This window comes from Euprymna scolopes, chromosome 42 (assembly GCF_053919585.1).
Source record: "Euprymna scolopes isolate OS-2025 chromosome 42, ASM5391958v1, whole genome shotgun sequence".
Lineage (NCBI taxonomy): Eukaryota > Metazoa > Mollusca > Cephalopoda > Sepiida > Sepiolidae > Euprymna > Euprymna scolopes.
The window spans coordinates 35796123-35818253 of record NC_136523.1 but is presented as its reverse complement, the minus strand read 5'-3'; the positions used below and the strand labels follow the sequence as shown (position 1 = coordinate 35818253).

At 28.7% G+C, this 22131-nt stretch overlaps 1 protein-coding gene across 4 annotated transcripts in view; it reads left to right on the top strand.

The window, feature by feature from the left end:
• LOC145267017 (dynein axonemal assembly factor 9-like) overlaps nt 1-22131 on the top strand; it is a 159657-nt gene that overhangs the window by 20551 nt on the left and 116975 nt on the right. For all 4 annotated transcript variants that reach the window (XM_080122933.1, XM_080122932.1, XM_080122931.1 and 1 more), the window contains exons 5-8: nt 5211-5335; nt 11001-11097; nt 20539-20617; nt 21159-21186. In XM_080122933.1, the coding sequence (XP_079979059.1) occupies nt 5211-5335; nt 11001-11097; nt 20539-20617; nt 21159-21186 (329 nt within the window). The remainder of the gene's footprint in view (nt 1-5210; nt 5336-11000; nt 11098-20538; nt 20618-21158; nt 21187-22131) is intronic.

Genomic DNA, 22131 nt, shown 5'->3' with positions numbered 1-22131 from the left:
AACAGACTTTTTGGCACCACCAATGATTTCTTGCGTTAAAGATTGTCAGCTGATGAACTTATTTCTTCTTTTTTATTTGTTTATATACTTTTGATTTTTTTTTTAAATATATATTTCCTTTTTTTTTTAAATATTTTCCATTTTTTTCATTTTTTTCCTTTTTTATACACTTTTCCATTTTTAATCTATTTTTGCTATTTTAATATATTTTTCCTTTTTTTAATATATTTTTCCTTTTTTTAATATATTTTTCCTTTTTTTAATATATTTTTCCTTTTTTTAATATATTTTTCCTTTTTACTATATTTTTCCTTTTTTAATATATTTTTCCTTTTTTTAATATATTTTTTCTTTTTTTAATATATTTTTGCTATTTTAATATATTTTTCCTTTTTTAATATATTTTTGCTATTTTAATATATTTTTTCTTTTTTTAATATATTTTTCCTTTTTTTAATATATTTTTTCTTTTTTTAATATATTTTTCTTTTTTTAATATATTTTTCTTTTTTTTAATATATTTTTGCTTTTTTTAATATATTTTTCCTTTTTTTAATATATTTTTCTTTTTTTTAATATATTTTTCTTTTTTTTAATATATTTTTCCTTTTTTTAATATATTTTTGCTTTTTTTAATATATTTTTCTTTTTTTTAATATATTTTTCCTTTTTTTAATATATTTTTCTTTTTTTTAATATATTTTTCTTTTTTTTAATATATTTTTCTTTTTTTAAATATATTTTTGCTTTTTTTTAATATATTTTTCCTTTTTTTAATATATTTTTCTTTTTTTTAATATATTTTTGCTTTTTTTAATATATTTTTCCTTTTTTTAATATATTTTTCTTTTTTTTAATATATCTTTCCTTTTTTAATATATTTTTCTTTTTTTTAATATATTTTTCTTTTTTTTAATATATTTTTCTTTTTTTTAATATATTTTTGCTTTTTTTAATATATTTTTCCTTTTTTTAATATATTTTTCTTTTTTTTAATATATTTTTCTTTTTTTTAATATATTTTTCCTTTTTTTAATATATTTTTGCTATTTTAATATATTTTTCCTTTTTTAATATATTTTTCTTTTTTTAATATATTTTTCCTTTTTTTAATCTATTTTTGCAATTTTAATATATTTTTCCTATTTTAATATATTTTTCTTTTTTTTAATATATTTTTCCTTTTTTTAATATATTTTTCCTTTTTTTAATATATTTTTCCTTTGTTTAATATATTTTTCCTTTTTTTAATATATTTTTCCTTTTTTTAATATATTTTTCCTTTTTTAATATATTTTTCCTTTTTTTAATATATTTTTCCTTTTTTAATATATTTTTGCTTTTTTTAATATATTTTTCCTTTTTTTAATATATTTTTCCTTTTTTTAATATATTTTTCCTTTTTTAATATATTTTTCCTTTTTTTAATATATTTTTTCTTTTTTTAATATATTTTTGCTATTTTAATATATTTTTGCTTTTTTAATATATTTTTGCTATTTTAATATATTTTTTCTTTTTTTAATATATTTTTCTTTTTTTTAATATATTTTTCCTTTTTTTAATATATTTTTCCTTTTTTTAATATATTTTTCCTTTTTTTAATATATTTTTCCTTTTTTAATACATTTTTCCTTTTTTTAATATATTTTTTCTTTTTTTAATTTATTTTTCCTTTTTTTAATATATTTTTCTTTTTTTTAATATATTTTTCCTTTTTTTAATATATTTTTCCTTTTTTTAATATATTTTTCCTTTTTTAATACATTTTTCCTTTTTTTAATATATTTTTTCTTTTTTTAATATATTTTTCCTTTTTTTAATATATTTTTCTTTTTTTTAATATATTTTTCCTTTTTTTAATATATTTTTCCTTTTTTTAATATATTTTTCTTTTTTTTAATATATTTTTCCTCTTTTAATATATTTTTCTTTTTTTTAATATATTTTTCTTTTTTTTAATATATTTTTCTTTTTTTTAATATATTTTTGCTTTTTTTAATATATTTTTGCTTTTTTTAATATATTTTTCTTTTTTTTAATATATATTTCCTTTTTTTAATATATTTTTCTTTTTTTTAATATATTTTTCTTTTTTTTAATATATTTTTCTTTTTTTTAATATATTTTATTCTTTTTTTAATATATTTTTCCTTTTACTATGTTTTTCCTTTTTTTAATATATTTTTCCTTTTTTAATATATTTTTCCTTTTTTTAATATATTTTTTCTTTTTTTAATATATTTTTCCTTTTTTTTAATATATTTTTCTTTTTTTTAATATATTTTTCTTTTTTTTAATATATTTTTGCTTTTTTTAATATATTTTTGCTTTTTTTAATATATTTTTCCTTTTTTTAATATATTTTTCCTTTTTTAATACATTTTTCCTTTTTTTAATATATTTTTTCTTTTTTTAATATATTTTTCCTTTTTTTAATATATTTTTCTTTTTTTTAATATATTTTTCCTTTTTTTAATATATCTTTCCTTTTTTAATATATTTTTCCTTTTTTTAATATATTTTTCTTTTTTTTAATATATTTTTCCTTTTTTTAATATATTTTTCCTTTTTTTAATATATTTTTCTTTTTTTTAATATATTTTTCCTCTTTTAATATATTTTTCTTTTTTTTAATATATTTTTCTTTTTTTAATATATTTTTCTTTTTTTTAATATATTTTTGCTTTTTTTAATATATTTTTGCTTTTTTTAATATATTTTTCTTTTTTTTAATATATATTTCCTTTTTTTAATATATTTTTCTTTTTTTTAATATATTTTTCTTTTTTTTAATATATTTTTCTTTTTTTTAATATATTTTATTCTTTTTTTAATATATTTTTCCTTTTTCTATGTTTTTCCTTTTTTTAATATATTTTTCCTTTTTTAATATATTTTTCCTTTTTTTAATATATTTTTTCTTTTTTTAATATATTTTTCCTTTTTTTTAATATATTTTTCTTTTTTTTAATATATTTTTCTTTTTTTTAATATATTTTTGCTTTTTTTAATATATTTTTGCTTTTTTTAATATATTTTTCCTTTTTCTAATATATTTTTCTTTTTTTTAATATATTTTTCCTTTTTTTAATATATTTTTGCTTTTTTTAATATATTTTTCTTTTTTTAATATATTTTTCTTTTTTTTAATATATTTTTGCTTTTTTTTAATATATTTTTCCTTTTTTTAATATATTTTTCTTTTTTTTAATATATTTTTGCTTTTTTTAATATATTTTTCCTTTTTTTAATATATTTTTCTTTTTTTTAATATATTTTTCCTTTTTTTAATATATTTTTCTTTTTTTTAATATATTTTTCTTTTTTTTAATATATTTTTGCTTTTTTTAATATATTTTTCCTTTTTTTAATATATTTTTCCTTTTTTTAATCTATTTTTCTTTTTTTTAATATATTTTTCCTTTTTTTAATATATTTTTGCTATTTTAATATATTTTTCCTTTTTTAATATATTTTTCTTTTTTTTAATATATTTTTCCTTTTTTTAATCTATTTTTGCTATTTTAATATATTTTTCCTTTTTTAATATATTTTTCTTTTTTTAAATATATTTTTCCTTTTTTTAATATATTTTTCCTTTTTTTAATATATTTTTCCTTTTTTTAATATATTTTTCCTTTTTTTAATATATTTTTCCTTTTTTAATATATTTTTTATTTTTTAATATATTTTTCCTTTTTTTAATATATTTTTCCTTTTTTAATATATTTTTCCTTTTTTTATATATTTTTCCTTTTTTAATATATTTTTCCTTTTTTAATATTATTTTGACTTTTTTTAATATATTTTTCCTTTTTTTAATATATTTTTGCTTTTTTAATATATTTTTGCTTTTTTTAATATATTTTTCCTTTTTTTAAGATATTTTGCCTTTTTTTAATCTATTTTTCCTTTTTTTAATATATTTTTGCTTTTTTTAATATATTTTTGCTTTTTTAATATATTTTTCCTTTTTTAATATATTTTTCCTTTTTTAATATATTTTTCCTTTTTTAATATATTTTTGCTTTTTTTAATATATTTTCCTTTTTTTAATATATTTTTCCTTTTTTTAATATATTTTTGCTTTTTTTAATATATTTTTCCTTTTTTAATATATTTTTCCTTTTTTAATATATTTTTGCTTTTTTTAATATATTTTTCCTTTTTTTAATATATTTTTGCTTTTTTAATATATTTTAGCCTTTTTTTAATATATTTTTCCTTTTTTTAAGATATTTTTCCTTTTTTTAATATATTTTTGCTTTTTTAATATATTTTTCCTTTTTTAATATATTTTTCCTTTTTTAATATATTTTTCCTTTTTTTAATATATTTTCCTTTTTTTAATATATTTTTTCTTTGTTTAATATATTTTTGCTTTTTTTAATATATTTTTCCTTTTTTTAATATATTTTCCTTTTTTTTATATATTTTTTCTTTTTTTAATATATTTTTCCTTTTTTTAAGATATTTTTCCTTTTTTTAATATATTTTTCCTTTTTTAATATATTTTTTCTTTTTTTAATATATTTTTCCTTTTTTAATATATTTTTGCTATTTTAATATATTTTTCCTTTTTTAATATAGTTTTCCTTTTTTTTAATACATTTTTTCCTTTTTTTAATCTATTTTTGCTATTTTAATATATTTTTCCTTTTTAATATATTTTTCCTTTTTTTTAATATATTTTTCCTTTTTAATATATTTTTCCTTTTTTTAATATATTTTTGCTTTTTTAATATATTTTCCCTTTTTAATATATTTTTCTTTTTTTTAAATTTTTTCCTTTTTTATATACTTTTCCTTTTTTTGATAGATTTTTCCTTTTCTTAATATATTTTTTCTTTTTTTTTAACATATTTTTCCTTTTTTTAATATATTTTTTCTTTTTTTTAACATATTTTTCCTTTTCTTTAATATTTTTACTTTTTTTTAATTATTTTTCCTTTATTTTTGATATATGTTTCTTTTTTTGATATACGAAAAAAAGACCCAGGATGGCGTCCATGAGGTTTTTACACACACATGGTCTTGGACGATCTCGCAAAGTCGCGCTACACACATGCAAATGAAGTGTGTCGGGTTCCATTAAGCAGTTCGCTTGGAGAAAAAAATTTTTTTTTTTTGGTTATTTTATTTATGCAATGATACAACAATTTGACTCCTTTTTTGATATCTTTGTTTCTTTTTTTTTTTTTCCATAGATATTATCTTATTTATCAAGCCAAATGCTGTGCACGTCTACTGCAACCCCCTTAATCGGACATACCTACTGCCGTACATTAGTCACTGGAACAATCTCTGCCTCCACTGCCTTACCCCCACTAAGGTATGTCCTTCTGTTTATCTGTTCTGTTAACAAAGTTATATTTAATATTAGATGTTAGGGTTAGGGTAAGGGTTGTTGATCAAAGCTTTTAACCATTACGCATACGAGCACATGGTAAAATATCAGCTGGCTTTTTTTTTTTTTACATGGTAGTCACCACTTATCAAGGCCCAGAAGCCATGCGGGGATAAGGGTTATTGCGTGTACAGTAATCAATGGGATAATATCACGGTAATCGTTATTAATGGAGATTTGATAAAGTGTCTTACTTAAGGGGACGGTTCATCAGGAATTTGTTTATGTTGGACTTGAAGACACACATTGAAAAAATGATGGAATACACCAGAAGCTCCAACGTATGTTTTTTTTTAATTACATTTTCACCCCAAACAAGGCACATTGCCACTTTGGTGTAGGGGGCTACTATCAGGGGCAACAGTACTGGGGTACTATGTAGGGATTTGGGCAGCAAGATGTCGGTTCATGTTACACTTGAACTTCTGCACGTCAGTACAGTTGGCGAAACAGGGACCTGGTATGGAATTCCAAAGTCTAGCAGTTCTGGGGAAGAAACTACTGGAGTAGAAAGATCTTTTACATCTAGGGATCTCTACAGTGTGGGGGTGGGATTTAGCGGCCTGTTGGGTTTGGGGCACAAGTGCTTGCAGTTCGTCAGAGCATTCACCATTAAAATACTTGTAGAACAGGCAGAGGAATGCAACGTTTTGTCGATGGGACAGAGGCTGAAGCTTTGATGCCAGTTCAGGGCCTATCAGATTTGTGACTCTCTTTTGAACCTTGTCAAGGAGCGAGAGGCTAGTAGCAGATGCACCAGCCCAAATATGACAGCAATACTGCATACATGGGCGAATGGTGGCCTTATAGAGGTACAGGATACTTTCGGGTGTTAGTAGTTGTCTAGCACGGTAGAGAGAGCCCACCTTCCTTGCAGCGGCCCTGGCAATGCCTTCGATGTAATTGTTCCAACTCATGTTTCCTGTGAACGTTAGGCCAAGGAGTTTGAATGATGTACTCTCAGATAAAGAGTGGTTGGCCATTGCTATTGATGGTAGAGAAGGTTTCTTGTAATTATTGAAGGAAACAAGTTTAGTCTTGGCGGCATTGAATGTGATCATCCATTCCTGTCCCCATTCCACTACAGATTGGAGGTCATCCTCTAGTGTTTCTGCCATTTCTTTAGATAATGTGTTCATTTGTTTTCTTGTCGTGCCTGTTATAGAGTGTGGTGTCATCAGCATATATACCCATCTCAGAGGCAATTTTGTCGGGGAGGTAATTTATGAATATTAGGAACAATAGAGGTCCAAAGATAGACCCTTGGGGCACTCTCACATTTATATCATATTGTTTAGATGTACAACCGTCGAGGACAACCTGGATTTTTCTCTTATCTAAGGATTTAATTATGTTAAGTATTCTACCAGTGATACCGTATGATCTGATTTTCCTGAGGAGACCCCCATGCCATACCCTGTCAAAAGCTTTAGATATATCTAGAGCTACCGCTCTGCCCTCTCCGGCTTTGTCCAGTGAATGGTATATATGTTCAGAGATTACAGTTAGGATGTCTGCAGTGGAACGGGCTTGTCTAAATCCATATTGTTGGTCAGTCAGAAGTTTAGCATCTGTAAGGTGATGGACTAGAGCATGGTTAATTAAGATCTCAAATATTTTGGCAAAAAGTGGGAGGAGGCTAATGGGGCGATAATTTAATGGGTCAGTTCTTTCGCCAGAATTCTTGAATATTGGAACCACAGAAGCAGTTTTCCAACAGCCTGGAAAGCAAGATTCATTAAGACATTTGTTGTGGAGTTTGGAGAGAACTGGAGCTACTTTGGCTGAGCACTTTTTTAATAGCACAGCTGGGATGAGATCAGGTCCACATGCTTTTGAAGTGTCAAGGTTTTTTATGATAGCATGCACCTGAGCAGGGGTGATTTTCAGATGGTCAATACGAAGGGACCAATTCTCTTCCATGACAACGCTCGCCCACATATTGCTCCGCTGACCCTGCAGAAGCTGAACGAATTAGGCTATGAGACTCTGCCTCATCCCCCATAGTCACCAGACTTCTCATGCACTGATTATCACTTTTTTAAGCATCTCAACAACTTTGTGCACAAAAAATGCTTCAAAAGCCGAAATGATGCCAAATCGGCCTTCAATGACTTCATCACTTCCAGAACTTCTGTCCTAGATATGACCTTAAACTATATCCGATGTGAGGCCCCAGCTTGCGGGATTTGGGGAGTGTGGAGCCACTCCTTAATTACCATTGCTCCCAGGTCCACTCTGACCCGGAGTGGTAGTACCTGTTAGGGTCCCAACTATGGGTTAAATATAAACTGACTTGAAAAAAAAAACAAATACATTCTATTAAAAAAATTTTCTTCAAAATCACTGGATTCGGCATTAAATAACCTGAAAAGGATCGATATGCTGTTAAACAAAAACAATGAACCAACCAATCCAGAACTTCAGATTTCTATGCTAATGGAATAAATGGACTTGTTTCTCGTTGGCAAAAATGTTCCGATTCTAATGGTTCTTATTTCGATTAATACAGTTTATTTTGAAAGGAGTTTTGATGTTTTGAAGTTAAGCACGGTCCCAATTGGTAACCCATTATGTCCAAATGGTGATATGCCACGTTTGGGGTAAACGTGAGTAAAAAAAAAAAAAAAGTCAGAAGAATTTCAAATAAGAAGGTATATGCAAAATGAATGAACGCAAAATGCATAAACAGTTTGACTTTTTCCTTCACTTAAAAATTCACCAAGATTGAAAAAAAATTACCAATTTTAACGAAATTTTCAGTATTTCTAAATTAATGATCACGGAATATAATGAATTCATTATTATTTTTTTTTTTTAATCTTACTGGAAATCTATTTTGTGTTAAAAAAAAAAAAAAACTTTATTAAAGTTATAATTTTAAATACTAAAAAAAAAAAAAAAAATTCAGTTGTAAAAGTTACACTCTTCTGGAGGCTGAAAGTTCAAATCTCAGTGCGAGCGACACTCCAAAAACAATTTCAAAATTACTTAGGACTTCTACACAGTCATGGCTGACATAACGAGAACATGCTTCTCTCGTGGATTAAATAAAGGATTCCGTTCAAAATTCTGTGCAGGTTGCCAAGTCTGACAGAAAGATTCCCAAGTTCGACAAGATACACCTGAGGAAGGTTGGAGGTTACATCAACCGAAACGTTGTGAAAATAACACTCAAGATGAGAACAGTAGTCTGAAGAATCCAAATAATATGAATAACTAATCCTCATCTCAAAAATTCAGAAACGTAATTTAACTTTGTATTTGTCGATTCGTCTGGAATGACTACTCAAGGCAAGTCAGCTGCTTTCTCAACAATGCAAACGAAAGAGAGATTGAGAAAGGCACAGAAATAAAAGTAGGTACTTCTGTGATTACTGACTCGTGATTTCCAGGAAGGAAACTACAAATGCAATCAATAGAAACATCTTCGGGCAAATTGGGATTAGGAAGGCCAGCAGACATGGAAGGAAGGTCCCCAACTGGGTATCTTTCTGCAATTTGGCTTATGAGTGAGACAAACGGACTTTTTCCCCCAAATTTTACGAATCTCACATTACCTCCGGCGAATATTAGTGGTGACCATTTCATGGGAATATAAGTGCGAGGTGCCTTAAATAAGTTTCCAGACTGTGGCAAGAGTACTTGGTATAATTCAACTGTAAAAGCGAAGTTAAGCAACGTTGAACCTGGTCAGTACTAAATGGGTGACCATTTGGGACTTCCAGGTGCTGTATGTGCTCTCCGCTTATCTCAGCATTGTCTCTAGACGTCCTGGACTTCTCCTTGCCCCTGGACTCAAACAGTGCCGATTCAGGAGAGGTTAGGGTTAGGGGTTGCGCAACCCTTGCCTCACACTTACACGCACAGCTGCTTCTACAGGGGGCATCCTTTGTCTTTCGAGACTGAACAGAGGCATCATATGTAGAAAGTTTAGCAGCAAGATGAACTTCTGCATGTCAGTACAATCAGGGAATTATTTTTGTGGTAGTTACATCATCGGCTAAAACGTGAAAATAACGACAAAGATGAAACTAGGGTGCTTATTTAGAATAACACTTGGGTTAAAAAGACAAAAATGCAGAAAAATCCTTCTAATGTATGTACTTGTTACAGAACGAAGATGTCATATTCCAAAAATCATGTAAGTCGATAATGATTAAAAAGTTTTATTTTGAATACAAAAATATTTCTGTAGTCGAATTGAATTGTCACCCTTGAACTTTGGCAAAAATTAATCATTTGAGACTTCCAGGTGCTGTATGTGCTCTCCGCTTATCTCGGCATTGTTTTCAGTCGTCCCAAACTTCTCCTTACCGCTGGACTCAAACAGTACCGATTCAGGAGAGGTGTGGTTGGTGATTGCGTAACCCTTGCCTCACAATTACACGTGCAGCTGCGCTGCCACTACAGGGGGTATCCTTTGTCTTTCGAGACTGAACGGAGGCATCGAAAAACGACCTTCTGAAGGTTGGAGGTTCAATCCTTAGTGAGGGCGACTGAAAATAATTTCAAATTACTTAGGACCTCTATCCATTCATGGCTGACAGAATGAGAGCAAACTACCCCCGTGAAGGTGTATCTTGTCGAATTCAGGAATGTTTCTGTTGAACCCAGGAATTTCAAACGGAACTATTTATTTACTTCACGGGGGAAACATTCTCTCGTTCCGTCAGCCGTGACCGAGTTACAAGGATCTGTGGCTAAAGTATTGGAAAAATTTAGTTATAAAAGAGAGATTTGTCTGAAGATTGAAAGTTCAATCCTCAGTGAGGGCAGCCGAAAATAATTTCGAATTACTTAGGACCTCCATCCAGTCATGGCTGATGGAATGAGAGCATGCTACCCCCGTGAATTAATTAAATGGTTCGGTTCGAAATTTCGTGCAGATATCCGAGTTCGATAGAAAAATTAGAGACAATTGACAAGATGCACGTGAAGAAGGGCGGGGGTTACATCGACCGAAACGTGCAAATGACAATCAAGATGAGAACAGTAGTCTGAAGAATCAAAAGAAAAAACACGAATAAGCAATCCTCATCTCAAAAATTCAGAAACGTAATTTAACTTTGTATTTGTCGATTCGTCTGAAATTATTACTTAAGGCAAGTCAGCTGCTTTCTCAACAATACGAACGAAAGAGAAATTGAGAAAGGAACGGAAAGAAAAGAGGACATTTCTGTATTTATCAACCCGCGATTTCCAGGAAGGAAACTACAAATGAAATTAATGGAAACATCTTCGAGCAAAATGGGACTAGGAAGGCCAACAGACATGGAAGGAAGGTCCCCAACTGGGTATCTTTCTGCAATTTGGCTTATGATTGAGACAAGCGGATTTTTTCCCCCAAATTTTACGAATCTCACATTACCTCCGGCGAATATTATCCGAGTTTGACAGAAAAATTAAAGACAGTTGACAAGATACACCAGAAGAAGGTCGGAGATTACATCGACCGAAACGTTGTGAAAATGACAATCAATATGAGAACAGTAGTTTGATGGTTCCAAATAACACGAATAACGAATTCTCATTTCGAAAAATTCAGAAATGTCACTTCTTTTTCTAATTTTTTTTTTTTTTTTTCTAGTTTGAAGATGAGGAAATGCCTGAAGATTTTAAGATAAGAAGCTTCATCGCCATGGTTACGGATTGCCACAAAATCGGTGTTCCTTATAATGATGCAGGTGAGAAAGACAGAAAGTATTTTTTAATCTGACGAACTTGTGGCACGTGTACTTCCTCAAGGTAAATGTATTAAGGAACAAAATTCCACCCCTTCACTATTGAGGTCTCTAGATGTCGGAAAGATTTCTACTCTAATAGTTTCTTCTCTTGAACTGTTAGACTTTGGAATTCCCTCCCTTTTTCCTACTTCTCTGACTGTACTAACATGCAGAAGTTCAAGTGTAATGTGAACAGACATCTCGCCGCTCAACTCTCTATTAAGAGTGCCCCTATAGGCATGCCCCCCTCCAATAGTAGCCCTTTATGTCCAAGTGGAAATATGTCTTACTTAGAGTGACCAAGAGTCAAAAAAAAAGTTTTTTAATGGCATCAATCCAGACATTCAAACTCCTCGGCCTGACATTCACAAATAATAGGAACAGGAAGAATACTGAGTGGAACGATAGAATTCGCCCTAGAAAAGACGACATGATTCCATTTCCGTTTGATGAAAATCGGTTTTCTTTTCTTTTTGATGCAGACCATCTATTAGTCGGTCAACTGTGTACAAATCCCAAAAGCGATAGGAGCCTTCTATTATGTCTGAAAGTGACACAATGTTCAATGAGCGAGATTGGAAATGCGCTGCTGTACAACTCATGCTCTCTACAAGTTATGACAACAGGACCATTGCCAGCACCCTCAAAATGCATTGCTAGATTGCCACGAATAACAGGAACATGCCCAGGGTGATGAAAAAGTTTCTGGCCACGGTTATGGTCTTTGGTGTGGTTTCAAGTGAAGGCCACATCATGATACCTCACGTCTTTGAAGTCGGTTTCAAAGTCGACACCAAAGTGTACCTGGATGCGTTATAGAGTGTGGTGATCCCCTGGTACAGTCAGGTAGCCGCAGGCAGCAGGACTCTGCCCACAAGTCCAAAGAGACTCAGGCTTGGTTTCAGAAGGAGTGCTACGACTTTGTACCCTTCTCTCACTGACCCCCTCTCCTCCCCCGACCTGAAACCACTGGACTACTTCGTTTGGTCATATGTCGAGAACATCACCATCATGACCTCCCACAACACCAAAACCAGCCTGATCGCCACCATCTGCCGATTATTTGCCAAGCTCCCGTCAGCGCTTATGGAAAAGGCATGCTCCCATTCCGGACCTGTATGACGGCAGTGATTGAGGCTGAAGGCGGCTACATTGAATAGATTTCAGCTCTACTTCATAATCGAACTACCTGAATTGATTTTTTCAATAAAATTCTTAATATAAAGCTGTAGCGTTATTTTCTTTAGGGTGATAACTTTATCGTTCATCCATGTTAAGAAGGTATTGCCTGCAAAAAAGGTGGGTTCCATCTAACGTGCTCAAAAACTGTTCACACCTGCAGTATCCTATACCTTTACGGACAAAGAACCTTGAAAGCTGAGAGCAGGGGGACACTTTTCAATTGAGACCGGTTGACTATAAACGCATGTGTCATTTGTAAACAACGATTAGTTTTTTTTTTAATTTTTCTTTAATCTTTTTTATTCAATTATTTTTATATATTTTTTTTTTTCAATTTAAAAAAAAAAATTTTTTTTAATTCTTTTTAATCATTTTGGGAAAGTTTATTTAATCTTTTTTTATTTAATTTTTAAAATCATTTGTTTTTCAGTTTTTTTTTTTTTTAAATCGTTTTTATTCAATATTTGTAATCATTTTCCTATTTCTTTAATCATTTTTGTTTTCAATTTTTTAAAATCTTTCTTATTCAATATTTGTAATATTTTTTTTTCCATTTTTCAATTATTTTTTTCCAATTTTTAAAAATCTTTCTTATTCAATATTTGTAATATTTTTTTTTCCATTTTTCAATTATTTTTTTCCAATTTTTAAAAATCTTTTTATTAAATATTTGTAATATTTTTTTTCCATTTTTCAATTATTTTTTTCCAATTTTTAAAAATCTTTCTTATTCAATATTTGTAATATTTTTTTTTCCATTTTTCAATTATTTTTTTCCAATTTTTAAAAATCTTTTTATTAAATATTTGTAATATTTTTTTTCCATTTTTCAATTATTTTTTTCCAATTTTTAAAAATCTTTCTTATTCAATATTTGTAATATTTTTTTTTCCATTTTTCAATTATTTTTTTCCAATTTTTAAAAATCTTTTTATTAAATATTTGTAATATTTTTTTTTTCCATTTTTCAATTATTTTTTTCCAATTTTTAAAAATCTTTTTATTAAATATTTGTAATATTTTTTTTCCATTTTTCAATTATTTTTTTCCAATTTTTTAAAATCTTTCTTATTCAATATTTGTAATATTTTTTTTTCCATTTTTCAATTATTTTTTTCCAATTTTTAAAAATCTTTTTATTAAATATTTGTAATCATTTTTTCTATTTTTCAATAACTTTTTTTCAATTTTAAAAAAATTTTATTCAATTCTTTTTAATGATTTTTTTTAAAAATTTCTTTAATCTCATAATTTTTATATCATTTTTTTTTTCAATTTTGAAAAATCTTTTGTAGTTAATTTTTTTAATCATTCCTTATTTTTAAAATCATTCCTCTTCTAAATAAACGAAAACTTATGATCAATCATTTATTTTTAAAATCATTCCTCTTCTAAATAAACGAAAACTATTGATCAATCGTTTATTTTTAAAATCATTCCTCTTATAAATAAACGAAAACTTATGATCAATCATTTTTTTAAATCATTCAAAAGAGAGTCGAAAACCTGATAGGCCTTGAACTGGCATCTAAGCTTCAGCCTCTGTCCCATCGACGAAATGTTGCATCCCTCTGCCTTTTCTACAAGTATTTTAGTGGTGAATGCTCTGACGAACTGCAATCACTTGTGCCCCCACGACGTGAGCACCCTCGACAAACCCGACAGCCTGCTAAATCCCACCCCCACACTGTAGAGATCTCTAGATTTAAAAGATCTTTTTACTCCAATAGTTTCTTCCCCAGAACCGCTAGACTCTGGAATTCCATTCCAGGTCCCTGCTTCCCCAACAGTACTAACGTGCAGAGGTTCAAGTGTAACGTGAACTGACATCTTGCTGCCCAAATCCCTACATAGTACCCCAGTAGTTGTTGCCCCTGATAGTAGCCCCCTACACCAAAGTGGCAATTTGCCTTGTTTGGGGTGAAAATGTAATAAAAAAAAATAATAATAAATTCCTCTTCTAAATAAACGAAAACTTATGATCAATCATTTATTTTTAAAATCATTCCTCTTCTAAGTAAACGAAAACTTATGATCAATCATTTTTTTAAAATCATTCCTCTTATAAATAGACGAAAACTTATGATCAATCATTTATTTTTAAAATCATTCCTCTTCTAAGTAAACGAAAACTTATGATCAATCATTTTTTTTAAATCATTCCTCTTATAAATAAACGGAAACTTATGATCAATCATTTATTTTTAAAATCATTCCTCTTCTAAGTAAACGAAAACTTATGATCAATCATTTTTTAAATCATTCCTCTTATAAATAAACGAAAACTTATGATCAATCATTTATTTTAAATCATTCCTCTTATAAATAAACGAAAACTTATGATCAATCATTTTTTTTTAAATCATTCCTCTTCTAAGCAAACGAAAACTTATGATCAATCATTTTTTTTTTAAATCATTCCTCTTATAAATAAACGAAAACTTATGATCAATCATTTATTTTTAAAATCATTCCTCTTCTAAGTAAACGAAAACTTATGATCAATCATTTTTTTTAAATCATTCCTCTTCTAAATAAACGAAAACTTATGATCAATCATTTATTTTTAAAATCATTCCTCTTCTAAGTAAACGAAAACTTATGATCAATCATTTTTTAAATCATTCCTCTTATAAATAAACGAAAACTTATGATCAATCATTTTTTTAAATCATTCCTCTTCTAAGTAAACAAAAACTTATGATCAATCATTTTTTTTAAATCAATCCTCTTATAAATAAACGAAAACTTATGATCAATCATTTTTTTTAAAATCATTCCTCTTCTAAGTAAACGAAAACTTATGATCAATCATTTTTTTAAAATCATTCCTCTTCTAAATAAACAAAAACTTATGATCAATCATTTTTTAAATCATTCCTCTTCTAAATAAACGAAAACTTATGATCAATCATTTATTTTTAAAATCATTCCTCTTCTAAGTAAACGAAAACTTATGATCAATCATTTTTTAAATCATTCCTCTTATAAATAAACGAAAACTTATGATCAATCATTTTTTTTAAATCATTCCTCTTCTAAGTAAACGAAAACTTATGATCAATCATTTTTTTTAAATCAATCCTCTTATAAATAAACGAAAACTTATGATCAATCATTTTTTTTAAATCATTCCTCTTCTAAGTAAACGAAAACTTATGATCAATCATTTTTTTAAAATCATTCCTCTTCTAAATAAACAAAAACTTATGATCAATCATTTTTTAAATCATTCCTCTTCTAAATAAACGAAAACTTATGATCAATCATTTATTTTTAAAATCATTCCTCTTCTAAGTAAACGAAAACTTATGATCAATCATTTTTTAAATCATTCCTCTTATAAATAAACGAAAACTTATGATCAATCATTTTTTTTTAATCATTCCTCTTCTAAGTAAACGAAAACTTATGATCAATCATTTTTTTTAAATCAATCCTCTCATAAATAAACGAAAACTTATGATCAATCATTTTTTTTAAATCATTCCTCTTCTAAGTAAACGAAAACTTATGATCAATCATTTTTTTAAAATCATTCCTCTTCTAAATAAACAAAAACTTATGATCAATCATTTTTTAAATCATTCCTCTTCTAAATAAACGAAAACTTATGATCAATCATTTATTTTTAAAATCATTCCTCTTCTAAGTAAACGAACACTTATGATCAATCATTTTTTAAATCATTCCTCTTATAAATAAACGAAAACTTATGATCAATCATTTTTTTTAAATCATTCCTCTTATAAATAAACGAAAACTTATGATCAATCATTTATTTTTAAAATCATCCCTCTTCTAAATAAACAAAAACTTATGATCAATCATTTTTTAAATCATTCCTCTTATAAATAAACGAAAACTTATGATCAATCATTTTTTAAATCATTCCTCTTATAAATAAACGAAAACTGATGATCAATCATTTTGTAAATCATTCCTCTTATAAATAAACGAAAACTTATGATCAATCATTTTTTTTAAATCATTCCTCTTATAAATAAACGAAAACTTATGATCAATCATTTTTTAAATCATTCCTCTTATAAATAAACGAAAACTTATGATCAATCATTTTTTAAATCATTCCTCTTATAAATAAACGAAAACTTATGATCAATCATTTTTTTTAAAATCAATCCTCTTATAAATAAACGAAAACTTATGATCAATCATTTTTTTTTAAATCATTCCTCTTATAAATAAACGAAAACTTATGATCAATCATTTTTTTTTAAATCATTCCTCTTATAAATAAACGAAAACTTATGATCAATCATTTTTTTTAAATCATTCCTCTTATAAATAAACGAAAACTTATGATCAATCATTTTTTTTAAATCATTCCTCTTATAAATAAACGAAAACTTATGATCAATCATTTTTTTTAAATCATTCCTCTTATAAATAAACGAAAACTTATGATCAATCATTTTTTTTTAAATCAATCCTCTTATAAATAAACGAAAACTTATGATCAATCATTTTTTTTTAAATCATTCCTCTTATAAATAAACGAAAACTTATGATCAATCATTTTTTAAATCATTCCTCTTATAAATAAACGAAAACTTATGATCAATCATTTTTTTTAAAATCATTCCTCTTATAAATAAACGAAAACTTATGATCAATCATTTTTTTTAAATCATTCCTCTTATAAATAAACGAAAACTTATGATCAATCATTTTTTTTAAATCATTCCTCTTATAAATAAACGAAAACTTATGATCAATCATTTTTTTAAAAATCATTCCTCTTATAAATAAACGAAAACTTATGATCAATCATTTTTTTTTAATCATTCCTCTTATAAATAAACGAAAACTTATGATCAATCATTTTTTTTAAATCATTCCTCTTATAAATAAACGAAAACTTATGATCAATCATTTTTTTTTAAATCAATCCTCTTATAAATAAACGAAAACTTATGATCAATCATTTTTTTTAAATCATTCCTCTTATAAATAAACGAAAACTTATGATCAATCATTTTTTTTAAATCAATCCTCTTATTAATAAACGAAAACTTATGATCAATCATTTTTTTTAAAATCATTCCTCTTATAAATAAACGAAAACTTATGATCAATCATTTTTTTTTAAATCATTCCTCTCATAAATAAACGAAAACTTATGATCAATCATTTATTTTTAAAATCATTCCTCTTGATAGTACACTAAAAATTATTTTATGAAATTTGAATTCATGGGGATTAAAAATATGTGAGCATGCATTTATTTTTATTATCGTTTTTTATATGTCAGGTTTTGAAACATGACATAAAACATAAATCTATGACGTCATACCAAAGCTTTTTTGTTATGTTCATGTGTTAAGCTCTATTTATCATCATCATCGCCCCCATTCAGTCTCAAAAGACAGTGGATACTTCCTGTAAAGGCAGTTGCACATGTAATTTTGAGACAAGGGTTGTGCAATCCCCAACCATACCTCTCCCGAATCAGCACTGCTTGAGAAGTCAATGGACGACTTGAAACAATGCCGAAATAATCAAAGAGCACATACATACATCTGGAATTCCCAAATGGTCACTCATTCTCAAGAAGCATCTGGATGTAAGCATTCTACCCTTCATCCGCCACAAGGTGGGACTTTAACATACATAGAGTTCATGAAAATGTTCAAGCATTAAAAAACTGTCACTAAAATTCAGTCAACATCATATGTAGATGAGACCGTTGCAGAAGCGACAGGAATTCTGAAATATTTGAACGATGAAAATTTTATATTTTGGTTTGAGCTATTTCATCAAATAATGTCTCATGCTGAAATTATTTCTCAGGAAATTAGCATATAGAAAGTCAATGAATGCATAACAAATTTCAAAACTACTATTTTAGAGATAAGAAACACCAAATACTGTGAAAATCCTTCAAAAACACTCAAGGGCGAAGTTAAAGAATTGTATGACTATACAAGATTATACATGAGACCTTGATCTGGGTTTGTTTCTCCCTTTCAGCTCTGTTCAGACAGCCATCATTGGGGACATTCACTTTGCCCAAGGTTGCCACTCTCTCTGACTTATTCCATATAACTATGTCAGGTTTGACAGTGTGTGTGTGTGTGTGTGTGTGTGTGTGTGTGTGTGTGTGTGTGTGTGTGTGTGCATATTTACGCGTTAAGAGTTCACCATATTTTTTTTTCTAATCCTTTGTCTTCTGTGGTGCGGTTCTTCCCGTCACTAGTCCATGATCTGTAAAGAAGCATTCAACACAGAAAACATGGCGCCGATTTTCTGGCAAGCATCTCTTTATTCGTCTACGAGTGAACTGGGGACCCCCTAAGCTTTCTTGCATTTTTTGTTGCCGCACCTTTGTCTGACCCTCCTGGTCTCAAAACTAACTCTATCTCCAACCAAGTCCAACTGACTGCTGTGACATAACCAGCCACGGCAAGAAGAGATGAAGCCAGGAGGGGGTTGCAAATAGCTAAAATTGGAGTTATCGTTGAAAATTGCCCCAAAAAGGGGGGTCAGTGAAGGAGGAATTAGAGCCTTTTTATTTAATGGTGGGGTCCGGAAAATACTGTATAACCCTGCCAGTTGGAAAGGAAAATGGGGGTAAGTGCATTTCCTTTGTAAAAGAAAAGCAAAACAAAAATATGAAACCATATTTTTGTGAAATATTTTTATGCAACAGGATTATTAGAAGTAGCTAATTGTTTGGCTATGAAGGTTTTGAATCTGACCTGAGGAAGTCAAAGATAAAGTTCCCAAGTGCGTGAGATGATATCAATGGGAAGCCATTGTCAGTGGGAAATTGCCTAATCTGGATGTAGGGGAGACGTAGTTGATTATCCAATCAAAACGAACCAAAGTGTGTCAGACTGGACGATGATTGGTTGGCTGGGACACCAAGCAAATGGCCCCACCTACACCAAACCACTATTTTTAAGCGCCTGCAGAGCAGAAAAATCAGTTCCAAAACAGCAGCAGTAAATAAAGGCATATCATACGAAACCATTTGAAGGAATGAAGAGGCTTTATTCTCAAATGTACAGAATGAAACTCAAAACAAAACTGAAAACGTAAACACAAAATGGAAGAGGCAGACGACAATTCAAATAACACCGTTATGCTGAGTTATCTCCCTTGACTGATATGCGATCAGAGGGAGATTAAGTCGAAGTTTTGAAGAGAACTTGGAGAGAAACTGTCCATGGTTTCTCTCGCCCCGCCATTCAATAAACATCCAGCCGTAGCCCGACAAAAGCAAGAAATCGGTACTTGTCAACCCCGACCAAGGGCGTCCGTATCCAACAAAGAGGAAACTTAAACTCGACAATTTATTTCTTTTAATTTAATTGTCTTGTGAAAAAACTGTACATTTTTAATATTTTTAATTCTCTCTTTTGTGAATAATAAATTATACGGAAACTACAAACAGTATCGTTATATTCATTATTCTTGAGACTCACAATTGAATTTTAAAGAACAACCAGTTGAATGATCTTGCTTTTCAGAAGAAAGCAGAGATCATCCACTATGCGGTCAGTGGCATATCAACCCTTTCCTCAAAGCAGAAAACATAAAGTTATATTTGGTTGCCGTTCCCTGGACGTGCTTCGGCCAAATAACACGCAGACTTATTCGTTACACTACAAAGCCGTGACTCCAAATTTCATTCTTTACTCAAAAATATCCCGCGTGCTTTTCTATTTATATCAGGGCGTATGTGTGGGGATACAACACAATCATGTTGACATACCGGTTCTTGCCAAATCAGCGAAGTTAAGCAAGGTTGAGCCTGTCCAGTACTAGATGGGTGACCATTTGGGAAGGCTAGATGCTGTATGTACCTTCTGCGAAGGTTGGGTGTAGGGCCAGCACTCTCACCCCCAAAAAGAACTCCTCGCTACAAAAGCATCTACAAAGTTGCGGATGGCCTAAGCCCCTCCTGGGCCCAAGGCTATGGTATGTTTGGGGATTGCACTCAAAACACACTGAGCCTGTTTCTAGCAACGCAAGTGCATGTTTTGTCAATGGAAGTCAATGAGTTTGATATCTGTCACTGACAACTTCTTGACCTTTCTGCATTTACCCGACACAACTAAGTTGGGTTCAAATCTGTAGTGCGTTAATCCTGTTAATGCCACACAACAATAACAGCTGTCAGCCATAACAGAGTTGAAATGTTCAAGATAGCACAAATTTGTATAATTTCTTTCTTTTTTTTCTTTTTTTCAGTTCATGGAAAAGGCTTCAGCAAATTCGATGTGGAAAAATGGCCCATAATCCAAGCTTTCGGCAACGAAGATTATAACAAGTAATAACGACAAATTATCATCACCATCATCACAATCATCACAATTGCAATCATCATCATCATCATCATCATCATCATCATCATCATCATCACTGTCAACATCACCTTACTCATTATTACATCATGATCACCGTCACCATCACCATCATCATTCCCATAATAATTCCTATGATCATCATCACTGTCAACATCATCATCATCACCATCACCATCATCATCATCATCACAAGCGCACACACAGACACACAGACACACACAGACACACACACATACACACACATACACACATACACACACAAATACACACACACAAACACAAATACACACACAGATGTGCTCACAAACACACACACATACACACAAATACCACACACGCATATACACACACATACACACAAACACACACACACAAACAAACACGCATACACTCGCAAACACACACACACATGCACACACAGAGTTCTTTTTATATAATAGTAGAATTATTATATTATTTATATTTTTTATTATTTATTTTTTTTATTTATTTTTTTTATTTCAGAGGAGGATTCTTCACTTTAAAGTATGATGTGAGTATCAGGAATAATTATTTATTGCCATTTTTATTTATTTATTTTTTTTTTTACACAGGCATCAACACATTATCAAGGCCAAGAGGCCACTCGAGGATAAGGGTTAAAGAGTGTACAGTAGAAATTGGACAATATAGTAATCAATTCGGTAAATTTGTTAACTTATATGGAACGGCTCATCAAAAACTTGTTTACGTTAGACTTGAAGACAACCATATTGTAGTCAGCTGGAAAGCAGGAAAATGGAAGATAATTCCACAGGCGTGCAGTTCTAAGAAAGAAGCTTTGTTCATGGAATCTACGTTTAGGTTTAGGCACAGATAAAGAGTGGGGGAAATTATTGATAGCGTTTTCAGCTAGGCAAGTGTTTCTTGTGAAAGTTTGGTGAGCGGGGGACCATAGACTGAAGCTCAGTCGAACACTTTCCATGAAAATAACGATACATCAGAGACAAACTCGCAACTTCTTTTTATTGCCATTTTTATTTTTTTCAATTTCACAAAAAATAATTATTTTATTAATTTCCTCCTTCCTATAGTCACGGCATTTTCAAGACTAAGATCAATAGACATCTAACTAGCTTTCGTTCTTGTTAGCTCGTTACATTAAGTGACTTCACGCCTTGTTTAGACCGATTTCCATAAATAAATAAAGTCACTCAGTCTGTTTTACTACAGAAAAGCATTGGAAATTATTTTACTTTACAGATACATGTCGGAAATCATTAAGAAAAATTTCTTTATTATTTAATTATTATGAAGCAAAATAATTTCCCATATACCCAGATATAAGAGACTTCTTATCCGTTCCCTACAACTCTCTTATATCGGGGCTACACTATATTCTGGTTTCTTATATCCGGATTACCTGTACATTAACACAGGCTCTAATATGGGACCAGAGAAAATCTCTCTTATATCCGGCTTACACTGTATTTATAAA